At 46.1% G+C, this 26,454-nt stretch overlaps 1 protein-coding gene across 1 annotated transcript in view; it reads right to left on the bottom strand.

Annotated features, from left to right (window-relative positions):
- LOC135207193 (uncharacterized) overlaps positions 1-26,454 on the bottom strand; it is a 104,764-nt gene that overhangs the window by 68,962 nt on the left and 9,348 nt on the right. Inside the window, exon 2 of the mRNA XM_064238763.1 lies at positions 23,213-23,370. Within this exon, the coding sequence (XP_064094833.1) occupies positions 23,213-23,345 (133 nt within the window). The 5' untranslated portion in view covers positions 23,346-23,370. The remainder of the gene's footprint in view (positions 1-23,212; positions 23,371-26,454) is intronic.

Below are 26,454 nucleotides of genomic sequence, written 5' to 3' on the forward strand. Positions count from 1 at the left end.
TAAGTAGAGCCTTTCGTATCTCGAGGTACTACTGTACTAAAGGAATAAAGGCTTTATAGTTCTTGAATACAATTTCAAGATCTTTAAGGTAGTGAAAAGCGACAATCTTTTAAAAAAAATTAAATGAAGTAGCAGCCGCTATTATATTATGAATATTTACCTTCATTAAAGGCAATAGATCTGGATCTAGTTTATTATGCACAAACCTGATCAAATCTTTAAAGATAAAAGAAACTGCAATCACTGACAGGGGGGGTTTTAGGTCCTTTTACACCACAATACTCAGTGCTTAACTTTAACCTACATAAATCTTAATCACCCTAACAGGGGAGAGAAATGCCTCCTATTCATTCCCCACTAAAGAGGTCAAATTCACAATTTATACTGGAAACTGGATATGGAATATTAAATTTAGGCCAAAGGACAAGTACTGAGACCTATGAGGTCATTCAATGCTCGAAGAGAAATTGAGAGCACTAAGAAACAATTGTTGAGAGACGGTGGAAAGTAAGCTGGAAGAAAGAAAATATGAATGAGGTTCAGTTAAAGGAATGAAAGAAGTTGCAGCCAACATAATGCCCAAAGTGCACCAAGCCAGCACTACTGCTCTACAGGACACAATTTTTACTACTCTCAGTAAAAGATTAGCCTTAAGATCATTCTTAGCTCTGAATAAAGGCAAAGAATATAAAATAGAATCCCCTTAACCCTTTTTTAACCGAGAAATTTAACCAAACATAAACATTGTGTTCGCTACCGAACTGATTTTTTCAGTAATTTAATAAACAACAATAAACTACATGGGTCATACTTTACATGGCTAGTATAATCAATGCTCTTCACATGTAAACTTTTTACTTAAGTATCTCCAGAGAAAGAAGACAGTAGAGAAGAATAGAAAAACAAAATTGCAAATGGTTTTATACTTGTGTAGATTTTTTTACATTTTCATGCAAGCATGTCTAAAAAATAACCAACATGCTTTCTTGGTTACATCTTTTTTTCACTTATATATAACTGTAACACCAACGTCAGAGCATATAATGCATTTGATGATTACTGCCCAAAAGTGCAAGGCAAAACGATGTACCCTAACTTCCCTTCCACTCGAGTTGCCACACTCGATACCACAAGTGAGTGTTGCCATGTACTACCTCTTTTTTTATCTATTTCACAGAGAGATTATGAGTTTTTCCAAATACTAAAGTTTAATCATCTATATATATGAATATATGTAAGTGTACATGTATGTACAGTGGTCGCCCCCTATAAGCGGGGGATGCATACCAGACCCCCTGTGAATAGTTAGAACCCGCAAATAGTTGGAATCCCTATAAAAACGCTGAAAACGTCCTATTTTGCTAGTTAAAACTCAAGAAAAACCCACTAAAAATTTTTATACTTGGTTTTTTTATTGTTTTATCACAAAATGCATTTTATGATGAAACTGATAAAAAAACCCAGGAATTTGTGGATATTTCTCATAAAAAAATACTGCGAATATGCAAATTTTCTGCGAATAATGCGGGGAAACGTTCCTGAGAGAAATCCGACGAATGTGTGGAGTCCAACGAATCTGGAGAACACGAATATGGGGGGGTCCACTGTATACACAGTACATATCCAAATATCTAAATCTAGGTAGCCAGCAATAATGCTTGCTTTGCTTCATCACATGCCTAGCAGTGTCCAACACCTTCCTGAATAATTCAATACTGTTTGTTTTGCTCCAAACCCATCAAACCACCGAAATCCGTGTACTACCCCAAAACAACCTGTTGGTAAAGAAGGGGTTAACAAAAACCTGCTTTATGGTAGAATGCATGAAATCACTCTGTTAGCTATCACTCATACTACCAGTGTTTTCATAGTTAAATACTTCAATGAAGCTGATCCCAAAGGACAAAAAGGATCCTCAGAAAAAAAATGTTAAAAATGTCAAAATTCCTTGGGAGAGACTGATAGAGAATTCAGGGGCTTCAGTCTCAAATGATCTCACCACCTCCATACAGGATGGATTATTAGAAAAATCCAACTGGACATGATGCAATACCGTGGAAAGCTTGAATCTATACCCTCTAACAGCAGGCACCCTAAGTCTCTTAATATACGTAAGTATATTAAGAGACTGTCTATAGTAGTACGGGCACTGGCAATCCCTCTAGAATGGCACCAAGAGCAATATACACAAACAACAGTCATCATTTCTACAGAATCTTTCATTCTTGGCTTTGCTTCCCATAGAAGACATCCCAAATACAAAGGCAGAATGACAATACCATAGCTGTCTTTGCTTGCAAATATTTAAGCAAAGAGCAAATTCATGCCTGCTCTCTGCTGAAGTCTCCTGAATTTAATTTTACAGTAAAACCTCAATTTTACATGATTCGAGTTGCATGAATTCACAGACATGCAAACTTTACATTGGAACCTAAAAAATTTTTGTGCAAGTCTTTTTTTATGTCAAGACCATAGGTCTGATGTTATCCTTGCAGAGGGTGGGACGGGGAGGATGTCTGGTTGACATGCAACATACAACTGTCAGTTCAGTTCCAACTGCAGAGATGTTAGTCTGGGGAGCAAAGCTAAAAATCTGTCTCATATGACAAACACAATTGGAATGATCTTTTACTGTGGTATGGGATCTGGGTTCTTTGTAGTACAGAGGACCAAGCTAAAATGATATTGTTATGATACAATAAAGTTTCATACATACTTACCTGGCAGATATATACTTAGCTAAGACTCCGTCGTCCCCGACAGAAATTCAAATTTCGCGCCACTCGCTACAGGTAGGTCAGGTGATCTACCGGCCTGCCCTGGGTGGCAGGACTAGGAACCATTCCCGTTTTCTATCATATTTTCTCTCTTCCACCTGTTTTCTGCGGGGAGGCTGGGTGGGCCATTAATCGTATATATCTGCCAGGTAAGTATGTATGAAACTTTATTGTATCATAACAATATCATTTTCATACAATCAACTTACCTGTCAGATATATAGTTAGCTGATTGGCACCCTTTGGTGGAGGGTAAGAGACAGCTAATATGGAATAGACAGGTAAACAACATATGTTGTAGGTATAAAAGAAAAACCTTGGTTCCTACCTGATAGGTGGTAGACTTCGTGGCTGTTGCCCGGTAGTCTGCATCACCTCAAGACTTAAGCGAGATATATGATCTATGGCCAAGAGTTCTTGTGGGTCTGCCGATGGGGTATGAACCGCTTACTCGGCAGAGCCTGAAAGGACTTTGTCAATGGGTACTGGACCACTTCTATGACAATACACCTTATGAAGGAGCACACAACCAATCCCACCACCACCTGATCCTAACCACCATGTTAGTAGAAGAATTGTTCTGAGTTATCCCCAAACTCATTACAAAACAACCATAACTCGAAAAACACAATACGCATACATACATAAATTACAAAAATTTTTTTACCATACTCCTCCAAAAAGATATCACAAGAGTTCCTTACTGAACAACAGTGACTGGCGCCTGTGCAGCATCGAGCCCTCTTTGTCAGCAGAAATCTAGAACATATCTAGTAGAAGGTATGTAACAAAGTTAAGGATTGGTGTTGGCTTCCTGTACCGAGTATCGTATCCGCCGATACGAATGGACCCAGAGAAAACATTTCTCGTATGGTCACGCGAACGTCTTTCAGATAGTGAGATGCAAATACCGAGTTTGCACCTCCAATATGTCGTATCAAGGATTTTCTTCAGCGACATATTCTTCTGAAAAGCGAGAGACGTCGCCACTGCTCTTACCTCATGAGCCTTCACTCTTAAGAGTCGGAAAGAGTCGTCAAGACCGAACTTGTGAGCATTTGTAATGACGCTCCTTACAAAGAAAGCTAGCGCATTCTTTGACATGATTCTTGTGGGGTCTTTAATCGAACACCAAAGACCTTGTCTAGAGCCTCCCATTTGTTTCTTCCTGTGTAAGTAGAACTTAAGCACTCTTACAGGGCAAAGAGACCTTTCTGCTTCTCTACCAACGAGACTCGATAAGCCTTTAACCTCGAATCTCTTGGGCCACGGGATTCGTGGGGTTTTCGTTTTTAGCTAGAATAGTGTTCTAAACGAGCAGAAGGCCGAGTCTCTGTTTGAATCCGACTTCATCTTCTAGGGCATGAAGTTCACAATTCTTTTGGCTGTAGCCAGAGATAAGAGAAACAAGCATTTCCTTGTTAAATCCCTAAACGAAGCTAAATGAGGAGGCTCAAATCTCTCAGACGAAAGGAACTTGAGAACCACATCAAGGTTCCAGCTGGGAGGAGCTGGTTCTCTAGACTTTGTAGTCTCAAACGATCTAATAAGATCGTGTAGATCTTTATTATCAGCAAGCTCTAGGCCTCTATTTCTGAAGCCGAAAGCATGCTTCTGTATCCTTTTATAGTAGATACAGACAAGTGAGAGTCCTCTCTCAGGAACAAAAGGAAAATCAGCGATTTCGGTTACAGAGGTACTGGAGGAGGACAACTTCTTAGACTTACACCACCTTCTAAAAAACCTCCCACTTAGACTGATAGACTCGTCTAGTGGAAGCTCTGCGGGCTCTAGTGATAGCGCTTGCAGCCTTGTTGAGAAAACCCTCTCGCTCTGACAAGTCTTTCGATAGTCGAAAGGCAGTCAGAGCGAGAGCGGGGAGTTTTGATGATACCTCTCGAAGTGTGGCTGTCTGAGAAGATCCATCCTTCTTGGAAGGGATCTGGGGAAGTCTACTGTCCACTCCAGCACCTCTGTGAACCAATCCTGTGCTGGCCAAAAGGGGGCTATCAGGGTCATTCTTGTTCCGTTGGACGCTACGAACTTTTTCAATACTTGTCCCAGAATTTTGAAAGGGGGGAAAGGGGGGAAAGCGTACACGTCTACATGAGACAATCTAGCAGGAAGGCGTCGACAACGAGAGCTCTCGGGTCTTCCACCACTGAGCAAAAGACTTCCAGTCTTTTGGAAAGGAAATGTGGCGACAGGTCTACATGAGGGAGTGCCCCAAAAGAGACAAGACTCTGACACACTTCTGAGTGAAGGGTCCCTCCGTGTGAAGGACCTGGCTTCTCCTTGCTCAAGCCTGTCTGCCCTGACGTTCCTTGTTCCCTGAACAAATCTCGTTAGGAGGGAGATTGCCTCTGGGAGGTCCAAAGTAGGCAGATCTCTTGCTATTTCGTATAGGAAAAAGGAGTGTGTTCCTCCCCTTGTTTCCGAATGTAGGAAAGAGCGGTAGTGTTGTCACGTTCACTTGGACCACACTGTTTGTCACAAATGGTTCGAAGAACTTTAGAGCCAAGTGTACTGCTAGAAGTTCTTTGCAATTTATGTGCCAGGTACACTGTGCTGCCTTCCAGGTGCCTGACACTTCTCTCGGCCCTAGCGTTGCTCCCCAACCCTTCTCCGATGCGTCAGAATACAAAACTCGGCTTGGTTGGGCTGGAACTTCCAGAGAGATTCCCTTGTTCTCTTTCGAGGGGCAACCACCATTCCAGGTGTGGTTTCATTTCATTGGAAGGAGAAAACTGTCGGAGAGAAGTCCCGTCTTCCAATTCCATGATCTCCTTAGGAGAACTGAAGAGGATGAAGATGAAGTTCTTCCTAGAGGAAAGAACTGTTCGAGCGAGGGAAAGGGTCCCTAGAAGGCTTAACCATTCCCTCGCCGAAGTACGTTCCTTCCTCCGAATAAGAGAGAGACTTTCTCCAAGCCTCTCACGATTCTCTCTTGCAAAGGAAATACTCGAAAACCCCGAGAATCCATCTGAATCCCCAGATAGACTAAGTTCTGTCTGGGGATCAGCTGTGACTTCTCGAGGTTCACGAGTAGTCCCAACAACTTTATCAGGTTTAGGGTCAAAGTAAGGTCCTCCAAACACTGTCTCTCTGATCTGGCCCTGATGAGCCAGTCGTCCAGATACAGAGAGATATTTACGCCTTTGAGGTGAAGAAACCTCGCCACATTCTTCATCAGGCTTGTGAAGACCTGAGGAGCTGTGGACAGGCCGAAACACTTGGCCCTGAACTGAAAGATCCTTCCCCCCGTCATGAAACGGAGGTACTTCTTCGAAGAAGGGTGAATCGGGACATGAAAATAAGCGTCCTGGAGATCCAGAGACACCATCCAATCTCCTTGCCGCAAAGCCGCAAGGACTGAGGCCGAAGTCTCCATAGAGAACTTCTCCTTCTGAACAAACTTGTTTAGAGCGCTGAACGTCTAGTACCGGTCTCCAGCCCCCCGAGGCTTTTTGCGAACCAGAAAAAGACGATTGTAAAACCCCGGAGAGTTTGATCCAGTACTAATTCTATCGCTCTTTTGTCCCACATTTGATCCACCATCAGACGAAGTATCCCTCAGTACAGGGTCCCTGTATCTGGCTGACAGTTCCCGCGGAATAGTCGTTAGGGGAGGACTGTCCTGGAAGGGGATAAGATATTCCCTTCCTGATTATCGACATCGACAGAGGCGTCCGAGTTTATGAGTGTCCAGGCCTCCTTCTGCCAAATCCGAGTAGCCTGGCACCTACTGGTGTTTGGAGGCTCGCTGTCTCATTTCCCTTTCTTAAAGGGACGGAAAGCAGGTCTACCTCTCCTCTCAGGGCCTCTCCTTTTTGAGGGAGCTCTGGAGGGAGGGCCTCCTCGAAAGGGCTGAATCGAAGTAGTAGGTTATTTCTTCTCAACCACAACTGGCGGTCTCTTCTTCCTTGAAGACTGAAGGAGAAGATCTTGTGTCGCCTTCTCAGTCAGTGAGCGAGAAATGTCCTTCACTAACTGAGAAGGAAACAAAAAGTCTGACATGGGAGCGAAAACCAGGGCTGCTCTCTGTGAGTGTGAAACAGCCTTGGTTAGGAAAGCACTAAAAATAATCCTCTTCTTAAGGAGTCCCGCTCCAAAGAGGGAGGAGACTTCTCCCGATCCGTCTTGTACTGCCTTGTCAATGCATGACAAGATACAAAGCATGACTTCGGGGTCTAGACCTTCCGAGTCATGGGCTTTCTTTGACATCACCCCAAGGGACCAGTCTAGGAAATTAAAGACTTCTAAAATATGGAAGAGTCCCTTGAGGAGATGATCTATCTCAGAAATAGTCCAAGTCACACGAGCTGCGTTCAATGTGTGTCTACGAGAGGCATCAACTAAGGTTGAAAAATCAGATTCAGCCGAGGCTGGGAGAGAAAGGCCCATGTTCTCCCTAGTTCGGTACCACACACCTCTTTTGCCAGAAAGTATCGCTGGAGGCATACAGAAGGTAGTTCTGACAAGTTCCTTCTTTGTCAACATCCATTTGTCAAGAGACTGGAGAGCCCTCTTCATAGAGATAGTAGGTCTCATCTTCAGAACCGACGAAGACTTTGGCACAATTGAACTCGAAAATAGCGATCGAGGAGAAGGAGGAGCAGCAGGAGTCAATGAATCCCCATACTCTTGCAAAAGAAGGGCTGTCAGAACTTTATAGTTCGAGAAACCCTCTCTACCACGAGCCTCGTCTTCCGGATCTTCGTCCAAACCGGGAGGAGAATCCGCCTTAAATTCGGGAGGATCTTCACAAACCTCTCTCTCTGCGGGAGACAAACTCCTACTAGGAGAAGGACTCATTGAGTGAACAGAGTCTCTCTCAAGTCTAGTTGGCGCCTCGCGCCTGCTTGACGTCTCGCGCCTGCTTGACGTCTCGCGCCTGGCTAGCTCCTCGCGCCTGGCTGGCGCCTCGCGCCTGGCTGGCGCCTCGCGCCTAGCTGACGCCTCACGCCTGGCTGACTCGTCGCACCTGGCTGGCGTCTCGCGCCTGGCTGGTGTCTTGCGCCTGTCAGGATCCTTGTCTGGCGTATTGCGCTTGGCTGGCGCCTCGCGCCTGTTAGGCTCTTCGCGCCTGGAAGACGTCTCGCGCCTGGAAGGCTCTTCATGCCTAGTTAGTTTTTCACGCCTGGCTGGTTCCTCACGCCTGGTAGGCTGTTCGTGCCTAGAAAGTTGTTCGCACCTGTAAGACTTTTCTAGTCTATCTGGTGCCGCTCGCCTGGCCGACGCTTCGCGCCTGGAAGAAGAGGCCTCACTTCTGGCTGGAGTCTCGCGCCTGGCAGAGGAGAAGGGCGGAGACGGCTTAATAGACAGACTTCTTTAATAGGAAGCCTAGTGTCCTTTTTGCGAGGAAGGATCTCTCGAAAGAACTCCAACTAAAGAGGCTAACTGTTTTCTACAGCTAACAAGATCCTCTTCGAAGCTACACCAGCGTCCGTCTTCTTATGGGAGAAGCAGGAGACCTCGAAAGTGTACGATCCTCAACTTCAGATTGTGGAGACGTCGAGACCATCTTTGCCTTCTTGATAGATGAGGGGGCTTCCTCCGAGAAGCGTTCCGGGCTCGAGTCAAAAGCGGGTTCTTTCCAGTGCCTTTTCAGTGGCCTAGATAGATCCGAGTCCTTCCACCCTCGTTTAGGTCAAGGAGAACCGGACGAAGAGAAACACTCTCGTAGGACGCTCCTCTTGAAGCGGTCCTGAGCAGTCTGTTGCGAAACAGAGTCTGCTGAAGGGACACCTGACCGGTGGGGATTCTCCACGACCTCCGTAAGACTTTCGACTTTCCTTCTCCTCTGGGTATGTGAGCTTGGAAGAGGTCTAGGCCTGGGAGCATCGCAGAGACGGTCAGACGCCCCCTCCACAACACTGGGAACACTCACTTCACTAAGCATATCGCTATCACTTCCCTTACCTTGCATGGCCCGCCATTTTTCGGTCCTCATCTTATGAGAGTAGCCTTCAGATCGGCGATTTCAGAAGCCGAATCTGAATGCAAAGCCTGTGAGGGTTCAGATACAGAGGGAGAATCAAATTCATTAATAAAAGGAGAGTTAGACTCAGAAAAAGGCTCAATAGGCCTTGTACTTACACCCTTATGTGCAGCCCGTCTAATTCTATCCCTCCTCTAACTTCTTCAAGTAAGAAGTTAGTCTTTTTTCCCATTCATTAGCATTCAACCTTTCACACTCATTACAGGTGTTAGCTAAAGAACATTCAAACCCTCTACACTTACGACATACAGTGTGAGGATCAACCGAAGCCTTCGGTATCCTCACCTTGCAGCCTACATTCACACACACTCTCACACTAACACTCGAATCAGACATTCTAGTAGAAAAATCAAAAGCAAGTCCAAATCCAGTCCACGGTAGCGAATGCCAAAACAACGATCCAGGTACTTCACCAAAAAGTCCAATAAAGTTGATTAAATGTCTTGAAAAGCGAATTCCAGTCAGGAGGTAGTAACAACAATGTTGATACCACCGGCGACAGAGAAAATATGATAGAAAACGGGAATGGTTCCTAATCCTGCCACCCAGAGCAGGCTGGTAGATCACCTGACCTACCTGTAGCGAGTGGCGCGAAAATGAAATTTTCATTATTAAAATGAAGTTTTATTGTATACTTACCGAACAATTATAGAGCCGTGATTTCCACGAGCGGCAGGATACTAAATTCAAATTTAGCGCGTCGGTGTCGCCAACACTGGTGGTGATGACGTCATCTCCCTCCCACTCGCGGGAGAACAGTACAACTGCCCAGGTGAATCCAACTTCTTTCTGCCCGTCCGTCCACCTAAGGGGAGGAGGGTGGGTATAATCATAATTGTTCGGTAAGTATACAATAAAACTTCATTTTAATAATGAAAATTTCATTTTTATTGTAGTGTCTTACCGAACAATTATAGAGCTGATTACACATTTATGGGAAGGTGGGATTCAGTGGACCACTAGTATTTTTAAATGGTTACATTTATTGCAATACCAGTAAACACTCAAGGTGTCTGTTGTACCTTACCTTGTAAGAGAGCTACAGCAGACTGTTACTGCCTCTGGTCGGTGCTCTTCTTACTATTGTGAGGAATTTGGAATTTGACCAAAGTTAGCCTCTACAGGAGTGGAATCCTTCCGTAGTTCAAGCGAGTCAAGGCTGACTGACGGAGGATAGTAACAACAAAGATTGCCCTTGCCCTGGGCTAAGACCAGAAATTCAATCATACAAAACATTTGTCACCAACACCAGATTTAAAAACATATATACCCAACCATTGTAAAATCTGACCTAACAGACTGGTGAGTATCCCAGGTACTCAGTACGCCCCAGCTTCCCTTGAACTCGACAACCTATTCAAGGTGTAAAAGTTAGCATAGAGGTGACGACCCCTGTGCCGTTTCTCCCAACACCATGCCAGAAACCGCCACCGGACCTAACGTTTTTACAATTCTCGAAAACCGTTTCTATCTCTTTGAGATAATGACTCGCAAAAACCGAATTCGATCTCCAGAACGTGCTCTGAAGAATCGAAGCTAAGGATAAATTCTTTCTGAATGCTAAAGAAGTTGCCACTGCTCTAACCTCGTGAGCTTTAACTCTCAGAACGGAAAGATTGTCGTTCTCGGACTGCGAGTGAGCTTCCCTGATAAGCTCTCTAATAAAGAACGATATAGCATTCTTAGAAAGAGGACCGAGAGGGATGTTTGAACCGAGGTCCAGAGCTTAGAAGATTGTCCTCTGATACCCTTAGTGGCAAACAGATACTGCTTAATAGCCCTGACTGGACATAAGAGCCTTTCTTCCTCCTCATGTCCAACCAAATCAGATAAGTTCCTTACCACAAACAAAAAACCTCTCGGCCAAGGATTAGAAGGATTCTCATTTTTGGCTAGAAAGGTCAAAGATACCGAAAATACAGCATTGCCTTGAGAGAAACCGACTCTTTTGTCTATAGCGTGCAATTCGCTGACACGCTTAGCAGAATAGCTAGTGCAATAAGGAAGGAGTGCCTTCTTAGTCAAGTTCCTGAGTGAAGCCGACTTCAAAGCTCAAACGGTGGCCCCATGAGGAACTTAAGCACCACATCTAAGTTCCAAGCCACTGTATCTTGCGGGAGCTTAGTGGTTTCGAAAGACCTAATGAGGTCCGACAGATCTGAATTGGAGGAAATATCCAACCTCGATGTCGAAAAAACCGAAGAGAGCATGGCTCTATATCCTCTGATCGTCGAAGGAGCCAGTTTCTTAGAGTTCCTAAGAAATAGAAGAAAATCTGCTATTTCTGTTAAAGAGGTCGCAGAGTGAGACTTTAGCACTTCTACACCACTCTCTGAAGATTCTCCACTTCCCTTGATAGAGTTTTGTTAGAAGACTCTCTCTACAACGAGCGATAGCTTCTGCAGCTCTTCTTGAAAATCCTTTCGCTCTGACAAGATTCCGGACAGTCTGAACCCTGTCAGAGCTAGAGCGGACAAGTTTTGGTGGAACCTCTTGAAGTGAGGTTGTTTTGAGAAGCCACTTCTCTGGAGGAAGAATCTGGGGAAGGTTCTACTAACAAACTGGAGAACGGTCCGGGGAACCACTCTTTCCTGGGCCAAAAGAAAGGGAGCGATTACGTTAGCGTTACATTGCTGTGCGACATGAACTTGTTCATTCACCTCTCTTATTAGACCGAACGGAGGGAATGCATAAGCTTCCAGACCCGACCAATCCAACAGCATTGCGTCCACCGACCCAAGCTAGAGGATCTGGGACTGGAGAACAAAAGAGAGAAGACGGTTGTTCCTCGATGTCGCGAACAGGGGTCTATTGACGGTCCGTCCCCAAAGGCGCCAAAGTTTTCTTTCTGACAAATCTTGTTGTCCAAAGTCCACTCCAGAGGTAACCCTTGCTGTTGACGACTTAACTCGTCCGCCAGACGTTCATCTTTCCCGGAACAAATCTCGGGACTAGCTGAACCTTCGCTTCGTTTGACCCACAGGAGGAGATCCTTGGCTACTTCGTACAGAGAGAAAGACTGAGTCCCCCCCCTGTTTCCGCACGTACGAGAGAGCCGTGGAGTTGTCGGAATGCACTGCCCACCCTACTCGGCCTTCTACTAAGCTCCGAAACTGTCTGAGCCCTAAGAAAAATTGCTAACAGTTCCTTTACATTTATGTGGGAACTCTTCTCCTTCTCCGACCAAGCTCCTGAAGTCCGTTGATTTCCCAGTAGGGCTCCCAACCTGGTGTCCGATGCGTCGGAAAAAAGAACTGTAGGTTCGGGAGATGGGTCGTAAATCTAACCCCTTCTTTTCAACCTTGCTCGAGAGAGCACCTTAGGTCCCCCTTTTATTTGATCTGTGACAGGAAAGGTAATCGAGTCTGGTTGTGTCTTCCTGCACCAATAGGCTCTCAGGAAAAAATGCAGAGGTCTCATGTGCAGTCTTCCCAACGTCACAAATTTCTCCCACTGCGTCAATTTGCCCAGGAGCCTCATCCACTGATTTGGCAGAACTTACCTTTTTGTCCAAGAACTCCCTGAACTGTCTCCAGACAGCCTTGAAACCCTCTTCGGGGACAGAAAAAGCCCGAAAAAACTTGAGCATTCAGAATCATCCCCAAATAAAGGATGCTCTGAGATGGAACCAACTGGGACTTCTGTTTGTTGACCAGAAATTCCTAACTTTCTGGCAAGATCCAGAGTTGTTCCAGATCCTTCATGCACCGACTCTCTGATTCCGACCGGAGGAGAAGCCAATCGTCCAGATAGAGGGAGGATTCTTACCTCCTAAAGGTGTAGCCAAGCTTCCTATCGGGGATAGAACCCTTGTGAAAACTTGAGGAGCGGTCGTAGTCCGAAGCAAAGCGCCGAAACTGAAACACCTTTGCCTTCGAACATGAACCTAGGTACTTCCGAGATTCGCGATGTATCGGAATGTGAAAATAAGCGTCTTGCATGTCCAGAGACCACCATCCAATCCCCCTGTCTGATGGACTCCAGAACCGACCGAGTGGTCCTCCATAAAATGAAATTTTGTTTTCTGGACATGCAAGTTCAGGGCGCTCACATCCAAAACCGGCCTCCAGCCCCCTGATTACTTGGGAACTACAAAAAGGCGATTGTAAAAGCCTGGAGGAAAAATCCCATCTATCTTTTCTATCGCTTCTTTGAGAACAAGCGCTTCCACTTCTGCGGCTAGCGCCGAGAAAATTTTTGTCTGAGCCCGGAGAGTATGCCTGGAATGGAATTGGGCACAGGTGAGAGCGAGGGAGGTGAAACGAGGGGATAACGATAGCCGAACTTGAGTACTTGCACTACCCAGGCTTCTGCTCCTCTGTTTTCCCATTCCTCCAAAACGGAGGGCCAGCCTGGCTCCCAAACCCCTGGTGCATGAAGAACCGAGCTTTTTTTTCATTTTGGAAGGTTTGTTAACCTTGCCGAGGCCTTAGACTGAGGTCGCAAATTCGATTTTCGGCCGAAAAAGAAGCGCTTGGGTTTTCTCCCTCGAAAAGGCGCTTGGGCCAGAGGAGAAACCGAAGGAACAGTCTCCACAGGAGCTTTAGGTCTCTTAGTAGACTGTGCCAGTAAATCCGAAGTAGATTTCTTTATCTAGCGCAGACGAAATTGACAACACTACATCGTCTGGAAAGAGGTTATCTTTCACAAAAGGAGCAACAAGAGAGCAGACTTCTGTTGGGACGTAACCCTTTTAGAAAGCAAAGGAGCACCAAAGTTGCCTTTTCTTAAGGGTACCAAAGGCGATGAGCGAAGCTAAACTCATCACATCCATCCCTAATGGATTTGTCCGCACAGGACAGAACACCCCAATCCAATCCCTCCGCTAACTCCTGGGAAAGAAGAAGGACAGTCTTCGATTCTTGGCCGCTAAAGCGCCATAGTCCAATCAAGGTAAGCTAAAGACTTCCAAAAGTTTAAATTGATTCTTTACACAACGTGGTCCAAACTCAGGCGCTGTAAAAGAAAACTTTCGCTGCGGCGAAAGCAGATCTTCTAGAGGAGTCGATTAAACTGGGAGAAGTCTCCCTGGGAGGAGGCAGAAACTCCCAGAGAAGGAGCTTCCCCAGTTACATAAAAACTATACCTCTTACGAAGCAACTTAGAGGGAGGGTAAGCAAAGAGAGCCTTCCCTAAGTCTCTTTTCAAAGACATCCATTTCTCCGTCTCTTCAACGAATGTCTAACCGCTTTAGATAGAACAAGTTTTTGGGAGGAGAGGGTCTGAAGTTTTCCTCCTCATCAAAAAAAGTCGAAGTTGGGAGCGCGGAGCCGCTTTCTCAAAATAAATCTGGATAAGATACCAGAAGAAATCTAAGGAGACGTGAATAAACACGATAGGTGATGTGAATCCTCCCTCCTCTACTTCTTCTTTCATTCTCCGATACCGCCGAAGAAAGTAGAACGAACTACAACCGGATCTGAAGGTTTTCGAACCACCCTTGGACTCATTCTCCAGTTGGTTAACATCTCTAACTGCTTGCGCAAAGCGCCATAGACGAATCAAAAAACTTAGTTAACGTAGGCTTGGAAGAGCCTAAATGTTCAGCAGGAGGCGGAAAAAACTACTTGCGCCTCGCTCGGAGCCGCCGAAATTCGAGGCGAAACAGGCGCATCAGGCGTAACAGACGAAAAAGCGCCTAAAGAAACACCTTAGAACTGCTAGCTACAGCCCCGCAAAACCACAATCTCTACTAGTAGATGGAGCCGAAAAAGGCACAGATTGAGGCGACGAACGAGCCGCTAACGGCCGAGGAGCAACCCTACTCGTCAGGCTCCTTATACGCTTGACTGGAGGAGGCGAAGAATCGGCGCCTGAACGCCTCTTTAAGGGACGCGAAAACGGGGTCGAATCTCGCCAAGAGCGCCGTGCGACGGAGAAACGAATCGCTTGAATCATTTGAAAGGCGGTCTGACCGCAACACCTTTCCAACGCTTAACCGAGCCCTGTTGAGGCGCAACAGGCTCAACAAGAGAGGCGCCTGTCTGTGGGCAAATCCCGATCGACCCTCCCTTGGACTTCCGGTATGTCTTCTCCCCGGTGCGGGGGAGCTGGACAGTGACCTTTGTCTAGAGAGACGTGTCAGGGACAGACAGACGCCCCCACACTCACTACACTCTTACCTGAGGCCGCTTTCTCCAAAAACGTCTTAAACTGAATTACCAAGTTGCAAAAACGTATTCGCTAGTACCAGAAAATTTTCTGATCTAACCTCGATTCCAGACTGGCAATGTGTCGAAAGAAACAAACTACACGGAAGCCGGAGAAGTGGATTAGTAGGAGGATAGGAGGTGTAGTTAAAGGAGAAATAACAATTTGAGGAGAAACAGAAGGAAACAGATGCATCGCAAGACGAAGCAGAGCTAGTCTACTTTCCCTAACGCTGCTTTTCTAATTCTGTCTTTAGCTAATTTCTCCGAGTATGAACTAAAAAACTTCCATGAGAACAGTCCAATCACTACACTCGTTACATGTTCGATCTGCTGAACAAACCTGTCCCCTACACTTAACACATTTAGTGTGAGAATCATAACTCTAGCTTGGATAATCTAGTTTTACATCCTGAGATGCAAAAACCTAACTCCCGACGGACTAGAATCCGACATGGCAAACGCTAAATAAAAAGCAAAATAACAACACGCCAAAAAGAGTACTTCACCCCAATTTTTTTCCGAAGATCAAAATCCCCAAGAAAAAAGCGAAGCAAAAGTCATCCAACCGCACCGACCACCGATGTTCACCGGACGCCGGCAGGAAAAAGAATTGGATTCACCTGGGCAGTTTGTACCTGGTTCTCCCGCAGTGGAGGGGAGATGACGTCATCACACCAGTGTTTGGCGCGCCGACGCGCCTGTTTGAATTTAGTTATCCTGCCCGCTCGTGGAAATCACGGCTCTATAATTGTTCGGTAAGGGACCTACAATAAAATTGAATTTTTCTGTCGGGGACGACGGAGTCTTAGCTAAGTATATATCTGACAGGTAAGTAGATTGTATGAAATTCCTCTTTTCAGAATGTCTGGAAAAGGCTCTAGCATGACCTAAAAGCAGTTGTAAAACGATGTGTTTTCTATGCCAAACGGTGTACGTGTGTGGCTTCCAGCCTCACAACGCATCAGATGCAGGGTTGCCAGAGGTCACAGATTCCTTGCTTTTCAATCTTAAACTGATCCGACCGGTTACCAGCTTGCATGAGGAAATAATCCTCTTGTTAAGACCGAGGGTTTGTTCCGCGTATGAATAACATATGACCATGAGACAATAACTAACTTAGGATCTTAAAGTATCAATAATATTTGCCAACAGGGTGTAATACCATTACACATACAAAAAAATGATATTGTTAGTATACAATAAAGTTTTGTACATACTTACCCGGCAGATATATACTTAGCTTATGTCTCTGACATCCCGACAGAATTCAAAAACTCGCGGCACACGCTACAGGTAGGTCAGGTGATCACCTCATCCCGCCGCTGGTGCGGGAATAGGAACCATTCCCGTTTTCAGACCAGATTTTTCTCCTTACGCCTATCTCCTGAAGGGGAGGATGGGTGGGCCATTCATCGATATATCTGCCGGGTAAGTATGTACAAAACTTTATTGTATACTAACAATATCATTTTTGTACATGCAAACTTCCCCCGGCAGTATATACTTAGCTGATTTGACACCCTTGGTGGGCGGGTAAGAGATAGTTACTCAATTTTTAAATAAATAAAAACAGGGAAAACAACATCTGTTGTAGGTCCTATATATAAACTTAATTAAAAACCTTGGTTCCTACCTTATTGGGGCAGAAGACTTCATGATTACTGCCTATGAGTCTGCTTGCCTCAAGAGTTTCAGTTGGGGGGATGAGACTGACACTGATAGCTCTTCTGGATCGTGTCAATGGGGGCGAGCCCGCTTACTTGACAGAGCCTGGTCTTGCATCATACCAATGGGGGCTGACCCACTTACATGGTAGAGCCTTCAAACTTGTCATATCAACGGGGGACTAACCCTCTTACATGACAGAGCCTAGGTCCAAATCACTAACAAGGAGCACGAAAAACAATCCCGACCACCTGACCACACTACATTTGTTTGTTTAACACTACGATTTTTGAAAAGGAGCATTCCCAAGACCCCTTCCAATCGACCATAAAAACACAACACCAAAAAACTTTAAAATTACTAACTTAACTAACTATAAAGGATTAGGTTCAGCTCCTTGCCCCACAACGAATCCGAAGACACGAACGGTCCGAGAGAGAAGCACTTGTCATAAGTGACTCGCACGTCTCTTAAGTAATTTTGATGGCAAAAAAACCGAATGCACCACCTCCAATAGGTGGATTCGACAAGAGTCTGCATCGACATATTCCTATGATACGCTAAAGAGGGAGCTACAGCTCTGACCTCGTGCTTTGAAACCCTCTTAGAGCCTTAAAGTTTATGTTCCTCTTCACGGAAGCATGCACTTCTTTGATAACGTCTTTAATAAAATACCGCTTGAGCATTCTTAGAAACATCCTCTTTAGGATTTATTTCTTACGGAACACCAAAGGCTATCCACATTTCCACCAAGTAGCTTCTTCTCTCAGGTAGAACTTGAGGATCCTGACTGGGCACAAGTCCTCTCTAAGTCCTCCTCCCTACCAAGAGGACAGTCCCTTAATCTCAAAAGTTCCTTGGCCATGGTTTAGAAGGATTGTTCGTTCTTGCTAAAAACAGGGGATTAAAGGAGCATACTGCAGAATCTTCCTTAAAGCCCCCACAGTTCCTTCTAAAGCCTGAAGTTCACTAACTCTCTTAGCAGAGCTAGTGCAAAGAGAAAGAGAGACTTTCCTAGTCAAGTCTCTGATGAGAATTTTGAGGAGGTTCGAATTTCTTGGACATTAAATATCTAAGAACCACATCCAGGTTCAACTAGGTGGTCTTATAGTCTTGGACTTCGAGGTTTCAAAGGACCTTAACAAGTCATGCAGATCCTTGTCCTCCGAGATATTAAGGCCTCTATGTCTAAAAACAGATGAGAGCATGCTTATATATCCCCTTATTGTGGTAACGGCCACATTGCATTTCTCCCTCCAATAAAGGAGAAAATCCGCTATTTCAGTTACAGAGGTACTGGAAGAGGATACTTTCTGGGACCTGGCCCATCTTCGGAACACCTCCCACTTCGACTGGTACACGCGAAGAGTTGAAGGTCTTCTGGCTCTAGCAATTGCCTTTGCAGCCTTGCGTGAAAAACCCCCTCGCTCTGACGAGTCCTTCGACAGTCTGAAGGCAGTCAGACTGAGAGCGGGGAGGTTTTGTGGTATCTGTCGAAGTGGGGCTGTCTGAGAAGATCCTTCCGCAGTGGAAGGGCCCTCGGGAAATCTATCATCCATTCCAGTACCTCTGTGTACCAATCTTGGGCTGGCCAGAATGGGGCGATGAGGGTCAGTTTGGCTCCCTCCGTCGAAACGAACTTCCTTACCACCTCTCCTATTATCTTGAAAGGAGGAAAAGCGTACCCGTCGATCCCCTTCCAATCCAGAAGAGGACCGTCCACTGCAACTGCCTTTGGATCTGAAATCGGAGAGCAGTAGTTCTCCAACCTCGCATTCCAATTCGTTGCGAACAGGTCGATATTGGGTCTCCCCCAGAGGTCCCAAATCTCGTCGCACACTTCTGAATGCAGAGTCCATTCCGTGGAAAGGACCTGATCTCTTCTGCTCAGAAGATCTGCTCTCACGTTCTTTTCCCCCTGGATGAACCTGGTTAGAAGAGTTATTCGCCATTCCTCGGTCCAAAGAAGAAGCTCCTTTGCTTTCTCGAACAGGGAGAAGGAGTGAGTCCCTCCCTGTTTCCTTATATAGGCTAGAGCTGTCGTGTGTCCCGAATTCACTTGCAACACGGCACCCAATATCTTGAGGTTCGAAGTGAACGAGAGCTAGATGGACTGCTGCTAGTTCCTTCTTGTTGATATGCCAGGACACCTCACCTGTTCCCCACTCCAGGTGCCTGACACTTCTCTCGAGCCTAGAGTCACTCCCCATCCTTTTTCCGAGGCGTCTGTAAATAACACTAGGCGAGGGCTCGACAACTGAAGGGAGAGCCCTTGATTCAATCTGTTTGGCTCTAACCACCAACTGAGGTCCTCCTTTATGCTCTTTGAGAGCTGAAAGGAGTCCGAAAGCTCTTGGTGCTTTCTGATCCCATTTCTCTCTGAGGAAGAATTGTAGGGGTCTTAAGTGTAGCCTCCCCCTAGAGAAACGAACTGTTCCAACGAGGAAAGGGTCCCCAGAAGACTCATCCATTCCCTCGCGGAACATTGTTCTTTTCTCTAGGAAGGTCGTCACTTTCTGTAAACATCTCTCCTGTCGTTCCTTTGATGGATACACACGAAAACCCCGAAAATCCATCAGAATCCCCAGATAGACAATGCTTTGCTGGGGATTCATCTGGGACTTCCCGAGGTTTAGTAACAGTCCCAGGGACTGAACTAGATCCAGTGTTAATTTCGAGTCCTCCAGACATCGATCTTTTGATTGGCCCAGATCAGCCAATCGTCGAGATACAACGAGATCTTACTCCTTCGATATGAAGCCAATGAGCGACATTCCTCATAAGACCCGTGAACACCTGAGGGGCCGTGGCAAGATGAAGTGCATAGGGATTGAATTGAAAAACTTTGCCCTGTACCATGAATCTTAGGTACCTCCTGGACGAGGGATGGATAGGTACATGATAGGCATCCTGAAGGTCCAGGGACACCATCCAATCCCCTGGACGAAGAGCTGCAAGAACGGAGGAAGTCGTCTCCATCGTGAACTTCGTCTTGACAATGAAGCGATTCAGGGCACTTACGTCCAGGACTGGTCTCCACTCTCCTGAGGCTTTTGGTACAAGAAAAAGACGGTTGTAGAACCCTGGAGATTGAAGGTCTTGAACCCTTTCTATCGCCTCTTTGTCCATCATTTCTTCTACTAGTTGTAGCAGGGCCTGGTTCTTTAAAGAATCTCGGTATCTTGCTGTTAACTCCCTTGGAGTTGTTGTTAAGGGAGGCTTCTCCCTGAAGGGGATAAGGTATCCTCTCTCGAGGATAGAGAGGGACCAGTTGTCCGCCCCTCTCTGAGCCCAGACTTTCGCAAACTTCAGCAGTCTGGCTCTACTGTAGTTCTGGAGGACTACTTTCTCATTGTGGTTTAGGGAAGGGCTTGCGTGCTGATCTCCTCTCCTTAACCGGTCTCCTACTCTAAGAGAGGGTCTAGCCGTCGTTCTCCTCGAAAGGGCTGCTGAAAGCAGGCTTCTCTCTTTTAGCCAAAGGGACTGCTGGTTTTAGTCTTTTTGCCGACTGCGCAAGCAGATCCTGAGTAGCCTTTCCGGATAAAGACTTAGATATATCTCTCACTGTCTCTTGTGGAAACAGGTGACTAGACAGCGGCGAATAAAGCAGGGAGGATCTCTGCAGAGGAGACACCGATTTTGTCAAAAAAGAACTGTAGACAGATCTCTTTTTAAGGACTGCCAATCCAAAGAGAGAAGCCACCTCCGTAGATCCATCCATCAAGGCCTTATCCAGACAAGAAAGTACACTCGTTAAAACTTCCATCGAAACAAAGTCTGGATCCTGTGCTCTCTTAGCCAGGGCTCCCAAGGCCCAATCCATAAAATTAAAGACCTCAAGTGTGCGAAATAGACCCTTAAGTAAATGGTCCATTTTGCACATTCCCATGAGGCCTTTGCGAATGAAGAGAGCGCTTTCTAGACGAATCACTAACGCTGAAAAATCAGCATCAGCTGAAGAAGGGAGGCCCAATCCCATTGGCTCTTTCGTGTCATACCAGACACCTGGCTTACCTGCCAACTTCGAAGGAGGGCAGGAAAAAACCGTCTTGCCCGCTTCTTTTTCAGAGAGGAGCCAGTTCTCCAAGCTCTTGATGGCTTTCTTCATCAAAAGGGTCGGATTCATTTTCACGAACGAAGAGGACTTGGAAAGCTTAGTGCTTGAAAGCAGTGATCCCGGCAAAGGAGGATCTGCAGGATGAAGAGAGTCATCGAACTCTTGAAGAAGCAGGGCTGCCAGTCTCTTGTAATCCAAGACGCCCGCATCTACAGGAAGTTCCTCCTCAGATACCTCTTCAAAGGTAGCATTAGGAGAAGAATGCCTCTTCGGAGAAGGAGTCCTAGAAGGAGAAGCGCTCTTTTCCTTTGAAGGAAGTTTGGTAGAGGAAGGAAGACCACTCCCCAAAGAGATCCTATTGCCTGAAGAAACAGTTTCTACTGGAAGGGGCCTCGCAGAAGAAGAATGCCTGCTTCTTCTTAAAAGTTCTTGCTGCCTGAGAGAGGAAGAGCTCGCATCTTTACAGGAAACTCTATAAGGAGTAGGGCGAGAATCCCGTAACAGGCTCTTTTCAGGCTCTTGGCGCCTGTGAGGAGAGGCGCTAGCGTCACGTCGGTAGCGTCTATCAGGCGCTACGCGCCTTGGGGTAGAAAAACGTCTGCTCTCATCCTGGCTCCTGCCAGGAGAGGGGTTTACTTCCTTCCGAAGATTCTTGTGAGAAGGCAAACTCGTAACTCCTAAGGAAAGCCTAACAGGAGTAGGGCGTAGAGAACCCATCATGCTCTTTTCAGGCTCCTGGCGTCTGCGTGGAGAGGCGCTAGCGTCCCGTTCTGGGCGCCTGGAAGGAGTAAAAACGCCTGGTTAAAGAATACCGTCTAACATCACGATGGCGCCTGCTAGGAGAGGCGCTAAAATCTCTCCGAGAACGTCTGTGGGGCGAGATTTCTTCTTCTCTCTTTCTGCGTCCCCGTGAATAACGGAGATTATCTTGTTCCTTAAGATAGCAAGGAGAGGCGCTTCTATCTCTCAGAGAACGCCTATAAGGAGAAGAACATTCTTTACTCCTACGAAAGGATCGACTATCCTTGTCAGGAGAGGGGCTTGCGCCCTTATTCGGGCGTCTAGACGAATGCGGGATCCTACTAGAAGAAGCTCTTCTGGTCGGAGTAGTAGATCGTTCTCGAAAGGGAGAGGCGTATAGCAACGATCTTGTTGGGGAGTAGCGCCTTCCAGGAGAGAGACGCCTACCAGAGTCCGAACGCCGACTTGACGACCGTCTCTTAAGAGAGCTCTTTACTGGAAGAGAGACGTCCTTCCTGCGAGAAGGCTCCTTAGACAGCGAGCCTACTAATGAGGATGGCTGCTCCTGCAGTCCTACCAAGAACTTCTTTGTAGAAGCACGAATTCCTTCTGGAGAAGAAACAGGAGACTTCATCGCTCTCTTCTTCTGAACGGGAGAATACTCCGGAAAAGGCTCTGGGCTGGAGTCTAATGTGTCTCCTGCAGGCGCCTTCCAGGCTCTCTTCAGAGGGCGCGACTTAGACGCGGAGCTCCATCCGCGTCTTGGAGAAGTAGAATCCGAGTCAGAAAAACACTTCCTAAGGACGCTTTGTCTATAGCTGTCCAAGGCAGCCTGGGACGAGTCTACAGGGCCTGCCGAAGGGATGCCTGACCGTTGGGAATACTCTACATCCCCCTTGCGGCTTTTGACATTCCTCCTCCCTTGGTCATGGGAGTCTGAAAGAGGTCTAGGCCTAGGAGCAATGCGGAGTCGGTCAGACGCCCCCTCCACTACACTGGGGACACTGTACACTTCACTGCACACTTCACTCTTACCTTCCATTTCTCGTAATTGCCTTTGCAAATTACGGATCGACGCTTCCATTGCAGCTTTCTCCGATCGAGACGAATCTACGATTTCGCTGCGGGGGGAAGGAGCTGAACCTGCGTTAGCAGTAGGAGAAATTACATTGGAAATAGAAAGATTGTCCTGATCCAAAGAGCAGGACCTACTTGAACTTTTAGCAGCTTTCCTAATTCTATCTTTCTCCAACTTATTTACATATGCAGTCAAACTCTTCCATTGCACTTCAGTCAAACTCAAACATTCGTCACATGTGTTACTAACTGAGCATTCATTCCCCCTACATTTAACACAAATAGTGTGAGGGTCCACCGAAGCTTTCGGCAGTCTCACCTTACATCTTTCTTTCACACAAACTCTAAAACGAGTTTCAGGCACAACATCAGCCATAATGAAGAATCCTAAGCAAATCCAAATAACGGTCCAAATCAGCGTATACCAAAGCCAAAGAAAGAATACTTCACCAAACAATCCTTAGCAAAGCAAGCAGAATTCCGTGCAGGAGGACTAACAACGATGTTGTTAGCACCGGTGACAGAAAAAATCTTGGTCTGAAAACGGGAATGGTTCCTATTCCCGACCACCCAGCGGCGGGAGAGGGTGATCACCTGACCTACCTGTAGCGTGTGCCGCGAGTTTTGAATTCTGTCGGGACGTCAGAGACATAAGCTAAGTATATATCTGCCGGGGAAGTTGCATGTACAAAAATCTCCAATACACAATTTTTCATTAAGATCAACAGTTTGACAAACTTACCAGAACTGTAGTTGGTGGTAATGTAGACATTTGTTGGCCTTATGGTCAAAAAGAGGGAGCGAGATCTTTTACACAAATTAACATGTCTCCTCAGAATGCTAAAAGAACTTCTCAATAATGATGATGGTATCATACTCAAATATTTTGGCCCTTACAATCTGAAAATAAATATGATATTGTCATGTTACAATAAAGTTTTATACATACTTACCTGACAGATATATACTTAGCTATAGACTCGTCGTCTCCGACAGAATTTCAAATTTCGCGGCACACGCTACAGGTAGGTCAGGTGATCTACCGCCCTGCCCTGGGTGGCAGGACTAGGAACCATCCCCGTTTTCTAATCAGAATTCTTCTCTTCCACATGTCTCCTGCGGGGAGGCTGGGTGGGCTATTAATCGTATATATCTGTCAGGTAAGTATGTATAAAACTTTATTGTAACATGACAATATCATTTTTATACATTCAACTTCCCTGCCAGCCATATATACTTAGCTGATTAGCACCCATTGGTGGTGGGTAAGAGACAGCTAACTACTGAAATAGACAGGTAAACAACATATGTTGTAGGTATTTATAAACCTTGGTTCCTACCTTATTAGGCTGAAGACTTCGCGGCTACTGCCTTGGAGTCTGCTTTAGCCTCAAGAGCCTCAGCGAGATAATGATCTATGGCTAAGAGTTCTTGTGGGTCTGCCAATGGGGTCTTATCCACTTACTCGGCAGAGCCTAAAGGCCTTTGTCATTGGGTGCTATTCCACTAACATGACAATACACCTTGTTCAAGGAGCACAAAACCGATCCCGATACCCCTGATCCCTAACATCCATGTTAGTTCTAAGATTGTGAAGGAGGGTTACCCCGCCCGAACTCCTCACAAACAACCAAAAATAAAAAACTCGAAAAAAAAAAAAAACAAAACATAAAGTTACACATTTCAGACAAAATATACAAAAAAAATTTTTGTACTCCCCTAATAGTACAACAGTACCCTTGATCCCCTACAGCAATTGACACTCGGCTGCCTCCCGTGCTGACAGTAGTGAGCATTGCCTACTAGAAAACCAAGCACAATATCTGAACAAGAGGGGTTTATGTACGATAAAAAACAAAAACAAAATTAAGGATCAGTCTTCTTTGCTCCAAGAACCCAGTACTGTATCTGCTGATACAAAAGGACCTAGCGAGAAGCACCTTCTTCACAGCGGTCACTCTCCCGTCCTCAGATAATGAGATGCAAACACTGAATGTTGCACCCATCACCAATATGTAGTCTTCCTCCAATGATATTCTTCAGAGACATATTCTTATTTTGGAACGTCCAAAAGACGTTGCTAACTTGCTCTTACTTCAATGGCGGGTCTTGACCTTTAGAAGAACCGAAGGATTCCTGCCGAGCAGTTGTCTTTGTGGTACGTCCGTAATAACGGCCTTCACACAAAGAAAAGCCAAGGCGTTTCTTGGAACATGAGTCGTTTGGGGTTCTTCACTGCACACCAAAGACCGTTGTTGAACAAGCTCCCATCTTGACTTCCTTTCTCTCGAAAATAGTACTTTAAGAGCTATCCACTGGACCAGAGAGATCTCTCTATCCTATGCCTGCCACAAGGTTAGATAGGCACTTTGGACCTCTAAAAACTTCTGGGCACCAAGGGCCTTTGAATGGGTTTTCGCGTTCTTTGCCAGAAAACATTTTGCGGGAAAGAACAGATAGCAGCCATATCCTTTCGAATCCCCACCGTGGAATTCCAGAGAGTGTCAATTCGCTCCGTCCTCGTTGGGCTGTAGCGGAAGAGCCACCAGGAACAAAAAGGCATTTCCTAGTGGAACGTCGCGGAAAGGGACGCGAAGATGTACAAAGGTATTCGAATTTATTCCTGATTGAGAGGAATTTCAGGACACCCCGTCTAGATTCCAAACTAGGTGTCTTTTAGGAGTAGCTGCTTTCGAAAAGTCTCCAAAAGATCTAATTAGATAGCGTTGTAGATCTTTGTCGTTAGCAATGTCCAGGGCTCCCGATTCCTGAATACTGAAGACAGCATTGCTTCGGTATATCCTTTTATTGTCGAGACAGATAGGTGTGATTCCTCTCTCAGAAAGAGGAGGAAAATCGGTCAAATATTCACTATATAGAGGTACTGGGAGGAGGGACAGCTTTCGGACCCTTACAACCACCTCCTAAAGACTTCCCACTTCGACTGGTATAAAGGGAATATTACTCTTCTCCGGTCGAAGCTTGCTGGGCGGGCCTAGCCGATAGAGGCCCGCAGGCCTTGCGAGAAAAGCCTATCCCGCTCTGACAAGTGCCTTTCGATAGTTCGAAAGGCAAGTCAGAGCGGAGACCATGGGTGAGGTTGTGATGAAACCTCTCGAAGTTGGGGTTGGTCTGAGTAGAATCGTGTCTGTTTGGAAGCGATCTGGGGAAGTTCCACTATTCCACTCCAGTACCATCCGTGGAACCGATTCCTGGGCTGGCCCCAAAATCCCAAATGGGGCTATTGAGTATTCAACTTAGGCTTGCCTTCGAAGCTACGAAACTTCCTGAGCACTTCCCCCAGGATTTTGATAACGGGGGAAAGGCGGTAAAGCCGTCCACACCCGGACCAATCCATGAGAAACGCGTTCGTATGTTGAGAAGGCTCTCGGATCTTCTACTAGAGAGCAAAAAAGGTTCTCTATTCTTGTTTTGGAGAGGAACGGTTCGCAAACAGGCGCTATGTGAGGTCAGTCCTCCCCACAGGGCACCAAAGACTTCGGACACAACTTCTTCGTTGGGAAACGAGTCCATTCTGTTTGGGAAGGACCTGGTTTTCCGTACTGCCTCAGTTCTCCGTCCCCTCTCACATTCTTTGATCCCCTTGAACAAACCTTGTGAGGAGGAGTTATGCCTCTTTCTTCCGTCACCAGGTTAACAGGTGTTCTTGTTCAAACTGATAGAGGGAAGAAAGAGTGCGTGCCTCCTTGCTTGGGGCGTTATGTAAGCCAGAGCCGTGTGGATGAGTGTTTCTGAGTTTATTTTCTGTAATCACCCCGTATCTGATCTATCTGTTTCGAAGAACTTTAAGGCCTAGGTGTATGGCCACAAAGTTCCTTGCCAATTGATGTGCCAAGGGGGGGGACAACCCTGTTTACCTTTGTCCAGGGTGCCTGACAAACCTCCCCTTGCTCCCAGCGGTCGCTCCCCATCCCGCTACCGGATCCGAAGCGTCGGTTTAAACAAACAAACTTGGTCTGGGTT

Source organism: Macrobrachium nipponense, chromosome 32 (genome assembly GCF_015104395.2).
Source record: "Macrobrachium nipponense isolate FS-2020 chromosome 32, ASM1510439v2, whole genome shotgun sequence".
NCBI classification, from domain to species: domain Eukaryota; kingdom Metazoa; phylum Arthropoda; class Malacostraca; order Decapoda; family Palaemonidae; genus Macrobrachium; species Macrobrachium nipponense.